A 15570-nucleotide genomic window follows, 5' to 3' on the forward strand; every position below is an offset into this window, starting at 1 on the left:
TTATCTTTATAATTTTCTTTTTTGGATTTATGCGATACTATAATCTGAAATGATAGATACATGATGAAATTTAGTAAATGCAGGTCATTTTTCAATTTTAAATTTTAGTACCATTCCACCATTTATTATCTCTTTAACTTCATTGTTTTGAATTATATTCCTACATTTCACTTTTATATTTAAATTTATTATATTGTGTTAAAAACACAAAAAGAATTGCGAAAAAAGTTCAACCTAGGAAAGCTTCATAAATCCAGAAAGTACGAAGTGTATGCAGATACTGTGTTTTGATGTATAGATACGATATTCTGGCAAAATAAAAGTTTTAAAGAAGAAGATGAGATTGGTACCAAAAATTATTTTATTAAAAAAAAGACCTACATTCATTAAAAAACGACCTGTATTTATCAAGTCTCTGCAATTGTTTCATTGATTGTTACACAAATATTTTCCAAAGAACTCGAACAAGATTCCCTTTGTCCCTTTCCTAAAACACTAGAACCAAAAAGGGTCCACGAAAAATAATTAAAATTTTCCAAGGTAAAAGGTCCCCATCATTTTATCATTATATACTTTATGTCTTTCTCCAAATTCTAATATACTATTTTATTTTATTTTATTTTTAGATTTTTCTTGGTCGATCACATGAGTGAACAAGTCACTTCACTAACATCCACTGAAATTCAATCTTATATACATTTACACTTTCAAATGTATTCAATAGATCTAAATCATTACCAATTAAAAGACAAAAAAATAAATAAATAAATAATTGGATAAATTACAAGCAACCCCTGAGCTATGGCCAAATTACCAAAAAAACCCTTATGTTTGGGTAATTACAATCATCCCCTCAATTATAAATTTTCTTACACGTCCTGCCCATGCGTGTAAAATTTAGTGGAATCTTCTCTGGAATATTCTCAAATTTTCACATGTTTTATCCCATTCGAGCTCCACATTTTGATGCAAGATGATCAAAAGATGTGTTTTTTGGCTTATATACATCAGGTTGTGGTGCATCGGAAACTGCATTTTTGCACAAAACGAGTACAAACTAGAGAACATTCCACGGAATCTAGAAAATTATGTTGAATTTGACACCATAAGGGTGGACGTGTAAGAAGATTCATAGTTGAGGGGCCGGGGTGATTGTAATTATCTAAACATGAGGGGTTTTTCGTAATTTGACCATACCTCAGCAGGTGGTTGTAATTTCCCCTATAAAAATAATAGTAATAATTAATAATTAGAATTATTTGATCACATATTGAAGATGACAAATTCAGTAATTACTTAGTAAATATATTTCATGGGACTAAGGTTGTTGCAACAATGGGACTTCTAACTTGATATTTACCACTAGATTCAATCCAAGTCAACGAACCATAAACCAAGGAATCTTTCATCAGCGTTTGACTTTCAATTCTCAGCTTGTAGCTTTTCTTCTCGTACTTGTCACTGAATTCCAGCCTGTCTGGTGACACACTAACTTTCAATCCATCGAACGTTGTCAGCTCCGAACTGTAAACCGATTTCCCAACCCCAACATTAGTCACTGTTCTCCGAAATTCCCTAACGGCTAGTTTTTCCGAACTTGTGCCGTTCGGATTGAAAAAGGCGATAAACGACGGATAATTCAAGTCGAGCGATGGATTCGAGCAATTATAAGCCGTCGATCTTGTGATCATCTTGATTTGATTTTCGGTGAAATTTAATGCGCATATAAGATTGATGTAGTCCTCTGAGGTTGCGTCGTATACAAGGCCGGGATCCAAGGCCTTGTTCGGGTCGATATGGCCCGACCCGATTCCTAACGGGTCGGCGAATTGGCCGCCGTTGGATCCAATTTCTTTGATTGGATTGTTTGTGTTGTCTAAAACGTAGGCGGTCGTCATCATGGCTGACCGAACGGCCGCCGGGCTCCACTCTGGGTGGGCCCCTCTCAGGAGGGCCGCCACTCCAGCGGCGTGCGGGCAAGACATTGACGTTCCCGATATAACGTTGAAGTTTGAAAAGAGACTTCCGGAGCTTTTGATTGTAGTCACCGGAGAATTCGATGGCCACGATGCGAGAATTAGGTCACCGGGGGCCATGATATCGGGCTTCAGGACGGAAGGGCAACTCGGGGAGGGCCCACGTGAGCTGTAACCGGCTAATTGTGGGGCCGGTTTTGTCCCGATGAGGGTTTCGCGGAAGCTGAAGCTGGCTTTCGGCTTGGAGTCGCGTTTGATGTAGTCGAGAATTTGTTGACCTTGCTCGAGTTTCAAGAATAGTGATGGAAACGAAGTTTGGATGAATGATTCCGCATCCGTGTAGTTTGATATGAAGACTGCACCGACGACGTTGGAGTTTTGGACAGAGTAGACTTGTCCGTCTAGCGCGTTGGATGTGTCCAAGCACACGACGATTTTGGATCCCACTTTCTTGATCGAGGTGTCGTTTTGGCAAGCCCCGACGAAAACGATGGGGGAGTACTGGCTGGAGGAGAAGTTTCCGGGATAGAGTGTCATCCCCGTCACCGAAACTCCGTCGCTCATAGTCAAACTCCCTCGAAATTCCCGGTCAATTGTGCCTGCTGCGACGGTGAGGACCCACGGTGTCCCGTTGTGCAGAGTCTCCAAATACGGCCCCTCGTTGCCTGCGGAAGTCGAGACGAAAATGCCCTTCTCCATTGCCGCGAACGTCGCTATCGCGACGGGGTCGGCATGCAGGGCGAGCCCGTCGATGCCTAACGATAACGACAAGACATCCACACCGTCCGCTATCGCGGCGTCGATGGCAGCGATTATATCTGAAAGATAAGCCCCCTCGTCGAAGAGGGCCTTGTACACCGCCACCCGGGCCCGCGGGGCCGTGCCCCTGGCGGTCCCGCCAGCATAGCCAAAGTAGGAGGCGGGGTCCACGTACCCGCCCGCTGCGGTGGTCGAGGTGTGAGTCCCGTGCCCGTCAGTGTCGCGGGCCGAGTTCATCGTGATCGTCAGGTTGGGGTACTTGGCCATGAGCCCCTTGTTGAAGTAGCGGGCCCCGATGAGCTTCTTGTTGCACATGGACGGGTCGAATTGGGTGCCGCGTTCGCACTCGCCCTTCCATCTCGCCGGAACTACCGCCATGCCACTGTCGTCGAAGCTTCTGCTCTCCGGCCAAACTCCGGTATCAACAAGCCCGATGATGACGTCGTTCCCGTAATCCGAAACGGGCCAAAGCCCGTTTTGCGGATTGAGGCCGAGGAACTTGTACGAGTGGGTGGTGTCGGTTTTGACCGTCTTATCCTTAATCGAAGAAATGTAGCCGGGGGAGTTCTTGATCGCTTCGAACTCGGAAGGCGAGAGAAGTGCGGTGAATCCACTAATCGCATTCGTATAAGTGTAGATAAGCTTATTAGAAGATGAAGATGAATAATCTGTGATACTAACTTGATCTGTAATAGAAGATAGTGTGTTCAAGTACCAACTATGGTGTGTGGAGAATGATTTGGGCATGAGAGATAAATCCATGTGGATAATGTAAGTGTCTGATTCTGCAAAATATGATTTTAGTGTAATGGAGAAGACACAAAAAATCAAGAACAAAGAGTTAAGGATTTTCATGTTTTTTTTTTTCTATTGTAGTATTCTTTGTTTTTCAATTATATATATACACTATAGCAGAGACTTTAGTTCAACTTGTTTTTATGTTAAGTCTAACTGGTAGGCATAATACCCCATAACATAAACAAAATACACACATACAGTGTGGGACCTCTCTCTATCTTTGCCCATTAAGTTGAAAAAAAAAACTTGTGTAGAGTTTGTATATATTATTGAGTTTTGGCAAAAAATTAATGCAGCACGAAATTAAATAAATGTAATTTTACATAATAAACAACTAGGTTTAGGCAGCTTGGTTTATGTGCCAGACATAGGGATGGAGATTGGAACGGAATTTTCGACTTTGGAATAGGATTTTTGGTTTAAACTCCAAGAATTTTAATTTTCTGATTTGTTTGATTTTATTTTATTTTATCCGAATTGGAATGTGTGAGTCCAATCCGATTTTAATTTCGAAATATAATTCCAAATTTTCATTTGAAACAAAAAAAAATGTTCTTATAATATCTATATTATTACGCATTTTATCTCGTAGGTGAAAACAAAATTCAATTTTCGCATATTTCAAATTTTTCATTTCAATTTCAAATTCTTTTGGAACGGTTGGAACTGATTTTTTACTCCCGAAAAAATGATATTTTTTTTCTTCGAAAAGTACCAATAATGATTCGATTTGTTCGATTTACATCCCTAGCCAGAGAACTCTTCAATTAATATAAGTGGTATACAGTGTTGAAGTAGCTTCAAGAGTTTTATTTGAATAATAAATTTATTATTTATTATATTGATGACACAATCAATAAAGACCACATAATATGTATTAATAAATTGGAATATGGAACGAATTCTAAATGACCACAAGTGATTAAAAATAATAATAATGGGTACTATGTCACAATCCCAATTTTGTTTTCAAGCCTTGCTCCAACCACCAATCATGGACTTGATAAACTATCGTGAAGAAAGGGGAATCAAAAAGCATATTTAGGGGATAGAAATATATAGCATGCACGACGGCCACAAAATCGAAACAGTAAATTACGAAAACCCTACTGAACTTAAGCTAAATAACGAAAAACATCCCTAACTATCCATAATAACGAAAACCACCTTCTGATTAACTGTTGATCGAGTTTTTTAACATAAAATGTGTACAGTCTGTTATACCTACTGTTAAATAGGTGATAAATAAAATAAAATATCTGAAAGTGTGTAAAATCTATTCTCTAGAATAAAAAAAAAATAAAACGTGAAAAGTCACACTGTAAGGGGGTTTGTGTAAGACGGAAACAAACTTCAGGGTTTTTTTTGATAATTACGAATAAGTGAAGGTGGTTTTTGTAATTTAATATAAATTTAAGGGGTTTTTCGTAATATCCCCAATATCCAATGGTCCACTAAATAATTGCAACTTCTTTTTCTTTTCGGAAAAAAAAATACAATTTAATGAAATTATTTACTGAAATATCAAACCATGTTTTCAAAATGGACCAAACATGAAATCAGTCAGACAATTGGATTAACCATGTTTATGTGTACGTGTCACTTACGATTGGATCAATATACGGAAGAAAAAAAAACTGGGAAATTTATAGTTTTCATCCATTGAATTTGCAACGATTTCACTTTTGATTCTCATGTTTGAAAAAAAACACATTTGGTCCCTCACGTTTCAATAATTTGACATTATTGGTCATTTTGTCGATTTACCGTTAGTGCGTCAGTTAAGGTAGTGATGGGTACACGTTCGATTATGTTTGTTTTAACGAGAAAATTGACGGAAATGACGAAAAATGTTGAATATTTGAAACATGAGGGACTAGATATGTTTTTTTGTGAACATGGGGGACCAAATGTAAAATCAGTGCAAACTTGACGCATGAAAACTGTATTTTTTCCAAAAAAACCATACCTATCCAAGACATTATTTTTGGTATTTAATTTAAATATATTTGATGAATAAATATAAGGATTATTTAGGTTAAATATATTTTCCACTGCCTAACCATTGATATATAATTATATATATTTGTGAACTGTTATTATTTGTTATTTCATTAGATATACATACAGTAACAACAAATTCTTATCTGCGATTTAGACAAACAAGAAAAACTTGCACAAAAATAATTTATTGAATTAAAATAAAATATTGCGGGTTACAAACTCTAATTTAATCCTCTAATTCTTCTCTCAAGAACAATATGTGTTTGACTTTGAATTTCGGAGACGGGTTGTTGACTTGATCTTCTCCGGATTTGATTTGGATTTGAATAACGTCTTCCGAGGGTCTTGCGACATGAATCTCGGATCGAAACGCTAAACTTTGACGGGTTTTGACTTGAAGATCTTGGAGTTCTTGATGGATTTGACCCTTGAATCTTCCTTCGATCTTGATTTGTTGAAGAACGCCCTCCATTTGATGAAGAACGCCTTGAATTTGATGAAGAACGACTTGAATATTGTAGAGAGAATTTTCTCCTACGGTTTTTCTTCTTCTTGAGTTGTGTTTTAAATTGTGTAGGGAGGGTCCATATTTATAGTGGTAGTATAAGAGTCCTACTTAAAGTCTACTTGATGATGTGGCGCGATTTGATTGGCTCTCTTTAAATTGATATTTATCTCTTATAACTTGAAAGAGAAGAAATAATCTTATTGGTCAATAATTAATTAATAATTATCCCCATGGCTTGTCTTGCAAGACAAGGTATAATTTAATTTAGACACAATTTAACTGGCTAATTTTATTAACCAATTAATTAATTTTATGCGTCTACACATGCATATGTTAAGACTTGGTTGTTATGTTTGTTTTCAATTATCACACGAATGCCAACGAAAGATTCAATTATCACACGAATGCCAACGAAAGATTCGACAAGGACTAGTATTTTGACAAAGAGGTGGTGCACTCTTTACAAATTTGTGCCTGACGTCAAATTTCGATGCGGTGAATTAATTGATTGTTCTTCTAAAACTTCTCCATGCGACTATGGTTTAATCGTTGAACGAGTGCATTGATTTTTTAGGCTTCGATTTTATTATAATTCTACTAAATTCCGTTCTTTCAGGCACACAGATCACTTTGAGCGATGGATTCAAAGAACTGGTTCTCGATTTCCGATGTTTTAGACGTATTAGTGATCTTCCCTTTTCTTATAGCCTTGTTTACAAAATGCCCTCCTTGAAAACTTTGAAATTGGACGTACGTTTCTTTGCAGCCACACATGGGAAAAACCCGAAGCAGTAATTCCCTCCAAATTCTAATACTTCATAATGTTGTCGTACGTGCTTTGGATTGCATTTTGTCCACTTGTTTGAGCCTATGGTGTTAACGCTCGATCGGGTTTATAATTAATTCTTGGAATATGTACAAAGGACATATGGTGTGGTGTGTTTAACAAGTTCGACAACCTTAGGCTGTTAGATTTTCGATTTTAGACTTTACAATAAAATTGTTACGAATCTGCTTTCGCTGGTTCCGTTTCTGCAGAGTTGTCCCCACCTGCAAGAGTTTCACATATGGATGTAAGTCTTGCAATACAATTTATTTGTTATTTTTATTAGGGAAAATTTGCTTCAAAGCTTATGAATTGATTTCTAATTCGATCACAAATTAAAAATATTGCTGTTATATGCTGGCAATTTATATAGCGATTTTTTCGGTTCTTGGCAAAGTCGGTGATGTTGTTGGATTTTGGCCCAAATATGTTCTGGGCCATAAAGCCCAATTGCCATTATATATACACCACCATGAGTTGAGCCCAAGTTAGTTTAAGTGAGCCCAGCCCATTTAGTAGCCAGATCCATCCGTTGGATCTCAGGCTTAATCTGGACCGTTCATCACCTCACTTAAATAGCTCTTTCTCTCTCTTCGTTTCACTCATTCTGAAACCCTAATTTCTCCCTCTCTTCTCCGCCGCTACTGCTTCTGTCTTCTTCCTCCCTTGTACTGCCTGACTGAGTTATGGCTGGAGGTCAAAGTGCACGGTACAGTGCTGACTTTGACCCTCCGGTACAGCCTTCACCGGCTCTCTTTGACTTCAGTCCCTATATATGTTGGCATGGAGGCTGGAAGAGGGTAAGACAGAGAAAACCCTAGTCAGACCTAAATCCCTTCGTTTTTTCTTCTTTGTGAGTTCAGAAATTGGGGTTTTGGTGAGTGGGTTAGCTTGAGTGCTTGATCTGTTCTTCCTTCGTGGTTTTCTGGGTATTTTAGGGTTTGAGTGTGTTTGAGAGAAAGGAGATCTGTTCTCCTTGAGGTACTCTGGTGGTGTATATTTGGAAGTGTGAATCTCTGGTGTGAAATTGGAAGACTGAGCTGAAATCTCAATCTATTTGATTTTCCAATCTGTTTCATACCTTGTATTTCTTTCTTCCTTTTATATTTTCATACCTATATATATCTATTCTCCCTGGCAGTAATTAATACTGCCTAAGGGGAATTCATATATTATTTACAGTAGGTTGAAAATGGAGCTTGGCGATTTGATACCCTACAGTGGTATCAGAGCTATGGCTATAGCTTAGCTCTACTCAAAGCGGAGTAATTTTCAAAACCTAACTTGGTTTTGTCAAGGTAACACCTCTGAAACCCTAATTTCGTTTCCTGTTCGTTTTGACCTGTGGAGATTGGGAGCCCTGTGTGGCTATTGAGTTGGCCCTGTGTGGCGTGGTGGCCCTGTGTGGCATTATGTGGCCCTGTGTGGCATTATTTGACCTTGCTTGATCTTTCCCTCTCTCCTACTTGCTTTTTTCCGCACTTAGTGTAGTTAAGGATTGCTCTCATCCACCCTTTCTTGTCCGGACCGCCTTAGTGTTGCAGGAATCTGGAAAGGGGAGGGCAATCTGATTTGTTACTGCTCTACTCTGTATTTTCTGTGTGATTCTGTGTGACTGTGTGATTCTGTGCCTCTTATCTGTGTGATACTATGAATGCTTATCCCTTAGCTCCTTTTGATGGAAAAGGGGATTTTCCTATTTGGCAACAGAAAATAAAAGGTGTTTTAGTGCAACAAAAATGTTTTAAAGCTGTTACATTAGCATATGATGATAACACTACTGCTGCCAAAAAGGCAGAATTTGATGAACTTGCCTATTCTTTGATTATCTTGAACCTAAGTGACTCTGTGATTAGAAAACTAGGAAAACAAGATAATGCTAAAGTATTGTGGGATAAATTGGAAGAACTTTATACTGAAACCTCCTTGCCCTCCAAAATGTTTTTGTTGGAAAAATTCTTTAGGTTCAAACTGGATTTAAACAAAGACATTGATGAAAACCTTGATGTTTTTACAAAACTGGTTCAGGATATTAAACTGACTGGAGACAAAAATATTGATGATTATTCTCCTATTGTTTTGCTAAATGCTATCCCTGATACTTACAGTGATGTAAAATCAGCCATTAAGTATGGCAGAGATAAGGTTTCTTTGGACACTGTGATAAATGGTTTAAAAAGCAAAGAACTGGATTTAAAAGCTACCAAGGGTAGTAAATCTTTTGGTGAAATCAACTTTGTGAAAGGGAAGCCTAAAAATCAGTTTCAAAACAATTTTCAAAATAGATTTCAAAATAAGGCTTCCTCTAGTAACCAAAACCAGTCTTTACAAAAACCTAAAAAGGGCAAGGGGTGGAATAAGTTTAAAGCCAAAGGCAGAAAGTGTTATAACTGTGGTAAAAATGGTCATTATGCTAATGAGTGTTCTGAGCCCAAAAAGGAAAGAACCAATGAACATGCTAATGTTGTGACTGATAACCTTGGTGATGTGTTTATGGTTGGTGATGTAATGCATGATTATGTGAACTCTGTGATCTCCTCTCTATGTGATAATGATTGGATTTTTGACTCTGCATGCACCCATCATATGACACCTCATAGACATTTGTTTTCTTCTTATGTGAAACTTGAAAATGGAAATGTGTCTATGGCTGATAACAGTGAAAGAACTGTAGGTGGAATTGGAACAATCTGCCTAAAATTTGAATCTGGTTTTGAATTAATTCTTAAGAATGTTAGGCATGTCCCTCAACTTAGCAGTAATCTTTTGTCTGTTGCTATTCTTGAAGATAGTGGTCTGCATGGTAATTGGGGAGATGGTTGTCAAAGAATCATGATGCATGATAAATTTGTTTTCAAAGCTGTTAGAATGCAAAATCTCTATGTGTGTTCTGCTGAACCTGTTTTGCATGCCAACACTGTTAATCATGACATGTCTATTCTATGGCATAAGAGGTTAGGTCATATAAGTGGTAAGGGTCTTGAAATTCTGCATAAGAATGATTATCTGAGTGATGATTGTGTGACTGATTTACCTATATGTGATTCATGTATCCTTGGAAAGCAAACTAAAGTGAAATTTCCTGTGTCTCCATTCCCCAATTCTTCTAAATGTTCTGATATACTTGAATATGTGCATGCTGATGTGTGGGGCCCTGCCCCAGTTCCTTCTCATGGTGGTAATAGATATTTTCTGTCTATTGTGGATGATTTTTCTAGAAAAGTGTTTGTGTTTTTACTCAAGAATAAATCTGATGTGTGTAGAGATTTAAAAATTGGAAAACCTTGATTGAAAACCAAACTGGAAAGAAAATCAAGACTTTGAGAACTGATAATGGAACTGAATTCTGTAATGCTGAATTTGATACTCTGTGTTCTGAATCTGGCATTAAGAGACATAAAACTGTTGTGTACACACCCCAACAAAATGGTATTGCAGAAAGAATGAATAGAACCTTGCTTGATAGAGTTAGGTCTATGCTAAATTCTTCTGGCTTGAAAAAACCTTTTTGGGGTGAAGCTGTTCTTACTGCTGCTTATTTGATAAATAGGTCTCCTTCTGTGCCCTTAAATGGGGAATTGCCTGAATCTAAATGGTGTGGTAAACCTGTTGATTTATCAAATTTGAAAGTTTTTGGCTGTACTGTGTTTGTTCATCAAAAACTTGATAAACTTGACCCCAGATCTGTGAAATGTGTTTTCTTAGGATACCCTGAAGGGGTAAAGGGGTATAGGTGTTGGTTGTATGGTGATCAGGGTTTTAAAACTGTGATTAGCAGGAATGTTGTGTTTAATGAAAATGAATTTCCTTGCTTATCTGTTCCTAATATTGTTTCACCTGATACCACTTCCTCTGAGGTGGAGATTCCACCTGTTAATCCTGTTCAAACTGAAAATGAAAACACTAATGATGAAGTTGTTAATAATGAGATGCCTGAAAACACTGTCTTTGATCAAAATGTTAATCTTGATGTGCCCTCTGTGAATGATCTTGGTGATTATCAACTTGCTAGGGACAGAAATAAAAGGAACATTGTTAGGCCTCCTCATTTGAATGATTACCAACTTGCTTCTCATGTGTTTCATGTGTTTGACTCTCTAGATGGTAATGAACCTAAGTCTTATAGGGAAGCTTTGAATTCTAATGAGTCTGTTGAATGGTTAAATGCTATGAATGATGAAATGAAGTCTTTACATGTTAACCATACTTGGATTCTTGTACCTAAACCTCCTGCATGCTCTTTAGTGGACTGTAAGTGGTTGTTTAAGGTTAAACATGAATCTGACTCTGTTAGATATAAAGCTAGGCTAGTGGCTAAGGGGTTTACCCAAAAGGAAGGTATTGATTATACTGAAATATTTGCTCCTGTTGTGAAATTCACCACTGTTAGAATCATGCTTGCTTTAATTGCTCACTTTAACTGGGAATTAAAACAAATGGATGTGAAAACTGCTTTTCTGCATGGGGAATTAAATGAGCAAATATATATGTGCCAGCCTGAGGGTTTTTGTGATAAAAAACATCCTGATTATGTGTGCCTTCTTAAGAAATCTTTGTATGGACTGAAACAGTCACCTAGGCAATGGAACAAGAAATTTGATGCATGCATGATGTCTTTAAATTTTAAAAGGAGTTCATATGATCCTTGCTTGTACTTTAAAGAATCTGCTAAAATTCCTGTGTTCTTGCTTATCTATGTGGATGACATGCTTCTTGCTAGTCCTTGCATTCAAACTGTTAATCATGTGATTAAATGTCTTAGTGATGAGTTTGATATGAAACTTCTTGGTAATGCAAAAAGAATTCTTGGCATGGACATTATTAGAGATAGGACTGGCTGTACTCTGTTTCTGAATCAATCCTCCTATATTGAGAAAATCCTTGAAAAATTTTCTATGTTGTCTGCCAAACCTGTGTCTGTTCCTCTTGCTCCTCATTTTTTGCTAAGTAAGGACCAGTCTCCCAAGACTGAGCCTGAAATTTCTGAAATGAAAAATGTGCCATATGCCAATGCCATTGGCTCTGTTATGTACTTGATGGTTAGTACTAGGCCTGACATTGCATATTCTGTGAGTTGCTTGAGTAGATATATGTCTAATCCAGGTTTGCCTCACTGGGAGGCTCTAAAATGGCTGCTTAGATATTTGAAAGGTACTGTTAAAACTGGTTTGATGTTTTCAAAAGGTAAATCTGAGATTGAACTCTGTGGTTATGTGGATTCAAACTTTGCCAATGATAGGGACAATAGAAAATCTTCTACCTCCTATGTGTTCACCTTAAATGGTGCTTGTGTTAGTTGGAAATCTCAACTCCAACACATTGTTGCTCTGTCTACTACTGAATCTGAATATATAGCTGCTACTGAGGCTATTAAAGAAGCCATTTGGCTTAAAGGGCTGTTGTTGGAAGTTGATATGCTTAATTCCAAAGTGGTAGTATTTTCTGATAGTCAATCTGGCATTCAACTGTGTAAAAATCCTGTTTTTCATGATAGAACTAAACACATTGATGTGAAGTTCCATTTCATTAGGGATGTGGTTGAAAAAGGGATTATTGACCTTGAAAAAATCCCATCTGAGTTCAATCCTGCTGACATGGGAACTAAATGTCTGCCTTCTGAAAAATTCTGTTCTTGTTTGCAAAACTTGAACATTCTGTCCAAACCTTGACTTGCTGTGTGCTAGTTTGTAGTCTGTGTGACTTGGTATTTATGCTTTCTTTGTGATTGCTTGTTTAAATCTTTTTCTATGTGACTAAGATTGTGCTGTCTGTGTGATTGCATTACTGCATTTATTTTAAAGTGCAGATAAGTTGTATTCTGAGTGAATTCAACTAGATATACTTGTATGAACTGTGTGCTCTTACTGGTGTGTCAAAAATACAGCAATGATGACTTCCAAAAATTTTTTGTAAATTTTCACTAATGATTCACATTTGGTCCAAGGTGGAGAATTGTTGGATTTTGGCCCAAATATGTTCTGGGCCATAAAGCCCAATTGCCATTATATATACACCACCATGAGTTGAGCCCAAGTTAGTTTAAGTGAGCCCAGCCCATTTAGTAGCCAGATCCATCCGTTGGATCTCAGGCTTAATCTGGACCGTTCATCACCTCACTTAAATAGCTCTTTCTCTCTCTTCGTTTCACTCATTCTGAAACCCTAATTTCTCCCTCTCTTCTCCGCCGCTACTGCTTCTGTCTTCTTCCTCCCTTGTACTGCCTGACTGAGTTATGGCTGGAGGTCAAAGTGCACGGTACAGTGCTGACTTTGACCCTCCGGTACAGCCTTCACCGGCTCTCTTTGACTTCAGTCCCTATATATGTTGGCATGGAGGCTGGAAGAGGGTAAGACAGAGAAAACCCTAGTCAGACCTAAATCCCTTCGTTTTTTCTTCTTTGTGAGTTCAGAAATTGGGGTTTTGGTGAGTGGGTTAGCTTGAGTGCTTGATCTGTTCTTCCTTCGTGGTTTTCTGGGTATTTTAGGGTTTGAGTGTGTTTGAGAGAAAGGAGATCTGTTCTCCTTGAGGTACTCTGGTGGTGTATATTTGGAAGTGTGAATCTCTGGTGTGAAATTGGAAGACTGAGCTGAAATCTCAATCTATTTGATTTTCCAATCTGTTTCATACCTTGTATTTCTTTCTTCCTTTTATATTTTCATACCTATATATATCTATTCTCCCTGGCAGTAATTAATACTGCCTAAGGGGAATTCATATATTATTTACAGTAGGTTGAAAATGGAGCTTGGCGATTTGATACCCTACAGATGTGGAAATATATTTGATTTGGGCTTTGCAATTAACATCTACCTTGCCACTAGGGTTGATAAGAAATTTTGGCAAATATTATAACTTAGTATATTTTCGAAAATCAGAATTCTGGAAATTAAACTGTATCGATTGTTGGAATTTATGATTATTTTATACACACTTTCAAATCGGATCCCATTTTATTATTATTATTATTAAAAAGAATTTTGAAAAATTGGAAATCAAATTTTGGAGAATTAGAATGAAAAAAAAAAAAGTTCCGCTGATTTTGGTTTTTTTTAGACGAGCGCTCTGGCGTATACGGGACCACCGGTAGAAAAGCGGACAATAGTATTTCACTCGGAGCTTATGTAACACGGATATGGGAACGTGGACACGGGGAAACTCCATTTTCCAAAAAGTTGGATACGTGAACGTGGGATAAACGCGTAAACAATAAAAATATAGGGGTGCATTCATAATTTCTAAAAAAATATTATAATGTTTAATATCATTCCACAAATTAACCTCTACAAAAATACTAAAACACCACAAGAAGTGAAAAGGAGACATAATGTTTGAGATTTTTTTAAGTGTATGCAATTCGGAGTTTTTATTTAAATTTGAATTTGGATTTATTTTGTTTGGGAACGGGTTTCCAATTTTTCATTATTATCAGAAACGTCCCAGAAACTTTTAAATATTTATAAAAACGGCCCCAAAACGGTTCCGATTGGTGTCATGGAGTTTCGATTTCCGAAACGTGGAAACGCGTGCGGGGTTGAAGAAAGTGGAACTTAGTGGATTTCTTGGGACAAAAAACGAGTTGGAGTTTGCTTTGTACATGTTGAAAAGTGCAGTCAGTTTAGAGCTAATGCACATTAGTAGGTGCGGCAAGGCATATGCGGGATTTGGTTCTTGGCAAAACGCTGACGAAAAAGGTCCATGGAGTCGAGAGACGCTTAAAATGATTCACGAACATTTGGAAGGGCAAGCTCTTGCGAAAACCGTGCGTGTCGTTATTCAACACGAAGCTTTACACAACGAAGATAAGTGGATGAGATCTGGCGGTTATTACGACATCAAGACTTTGCAGACATACTTCATTTGGTTATGGTTTAGTTCTTGTGTTGCTCATAATGGATGTTTGTTAGAAATTTTTAGATTTATTTACTTATTTATTTTATATATTTATGGTTAAGGATTTTATTTATGATAATTTTGCCATTTTGATAGTAGTAACTGAAAGACACACGTCGTAACTGAAAGACACGCGTCAATATATAGCATACTCAGTGAACATAACCAGGTGTGGCATCGAGACCTCTGGGGTTTGTGGAGCTTAATTTTTTATATGAGATTTTTTGCCCTCCTAACTTTTACTAAATTATTATGAATTTGGCTTCTTTTTAGTTTATTTCATTTTAATTTATGACTATCCATTCTTGTTACTCATTTACCATACAAAATAGTTTAATTAAGCAAAATTTTGATCCAGCAAAATTAAAATCATCTACAGATTTTGTGTTTCAGAAAGACAAGAGAAAAAATGGTTATAGAAGATCCCTGATAGTGTTTCAAATTTTGACTAACGAAGAGTTCATTACTTCTATTTGACAAGTAAAAAAGATTAGCAATTGTTGTGACACAATTTTCAAAAGTCGCACGTGGAAGAAAAAAAAAATATCTTCGATCCTAAATAATCTCTTTTTTTCCTTTGCACAAGTATGTAAAAAATCAATAAATATGACTTGATTTTAATAATATTATATAAAAAAAGACTAAAATGACGTTTATTAACTAATAATTTATCGGAGAAAGTTGATATTTATAGTTGATTTAATAAGGTGAAAACATGAACATATACATATAGAAGATGTTTGGCTTAAGCTTATAAGCTGTTAGAAAGAGCTTTTAAGATGTTAAGAATGTATAAACTCTTTTAAAGT

At 37.0% G+C, this 15570-nt stretch overlaps 1 protein-coding gene across 1 annotated transcript; it reads right to left on the reverse strand.

The window, feature by feature from the left end:
- Positions 1-1215: 1215 nt before the first annotated feature.
- Positions 1216-3841, reverse strand: LOC105971401 (subtilisin-like protease SBT3). The gene has a single exon (XM_012996255.2). It carries the CDS (start codon positions 3588-3590, stop codon positions 1311-1313), a length of 2280 nt encoding a protein of 759 aa, XP_012851709.2. The 5' UTR covers positions 3591-3841; the 3' UTR covers positions 1216-1310.
- Between the last annotated feature and the right edge of the window lie 11729 nt (positions 3842-15570).

Source organism: Erythranthe guttata, chromosome 3, assembly GCF_056151865.1.
Source record: "Erythranthe guttata isolate IM_541 chromosome 3, IM_541, whole genome shotgun sequence".
NCBI lineage: Eukaryota > Viridiplantae > Streptophyta > Magnoliopsida > Lamiales > Phrymaceae > Erythranthe > Erythranthe guttata.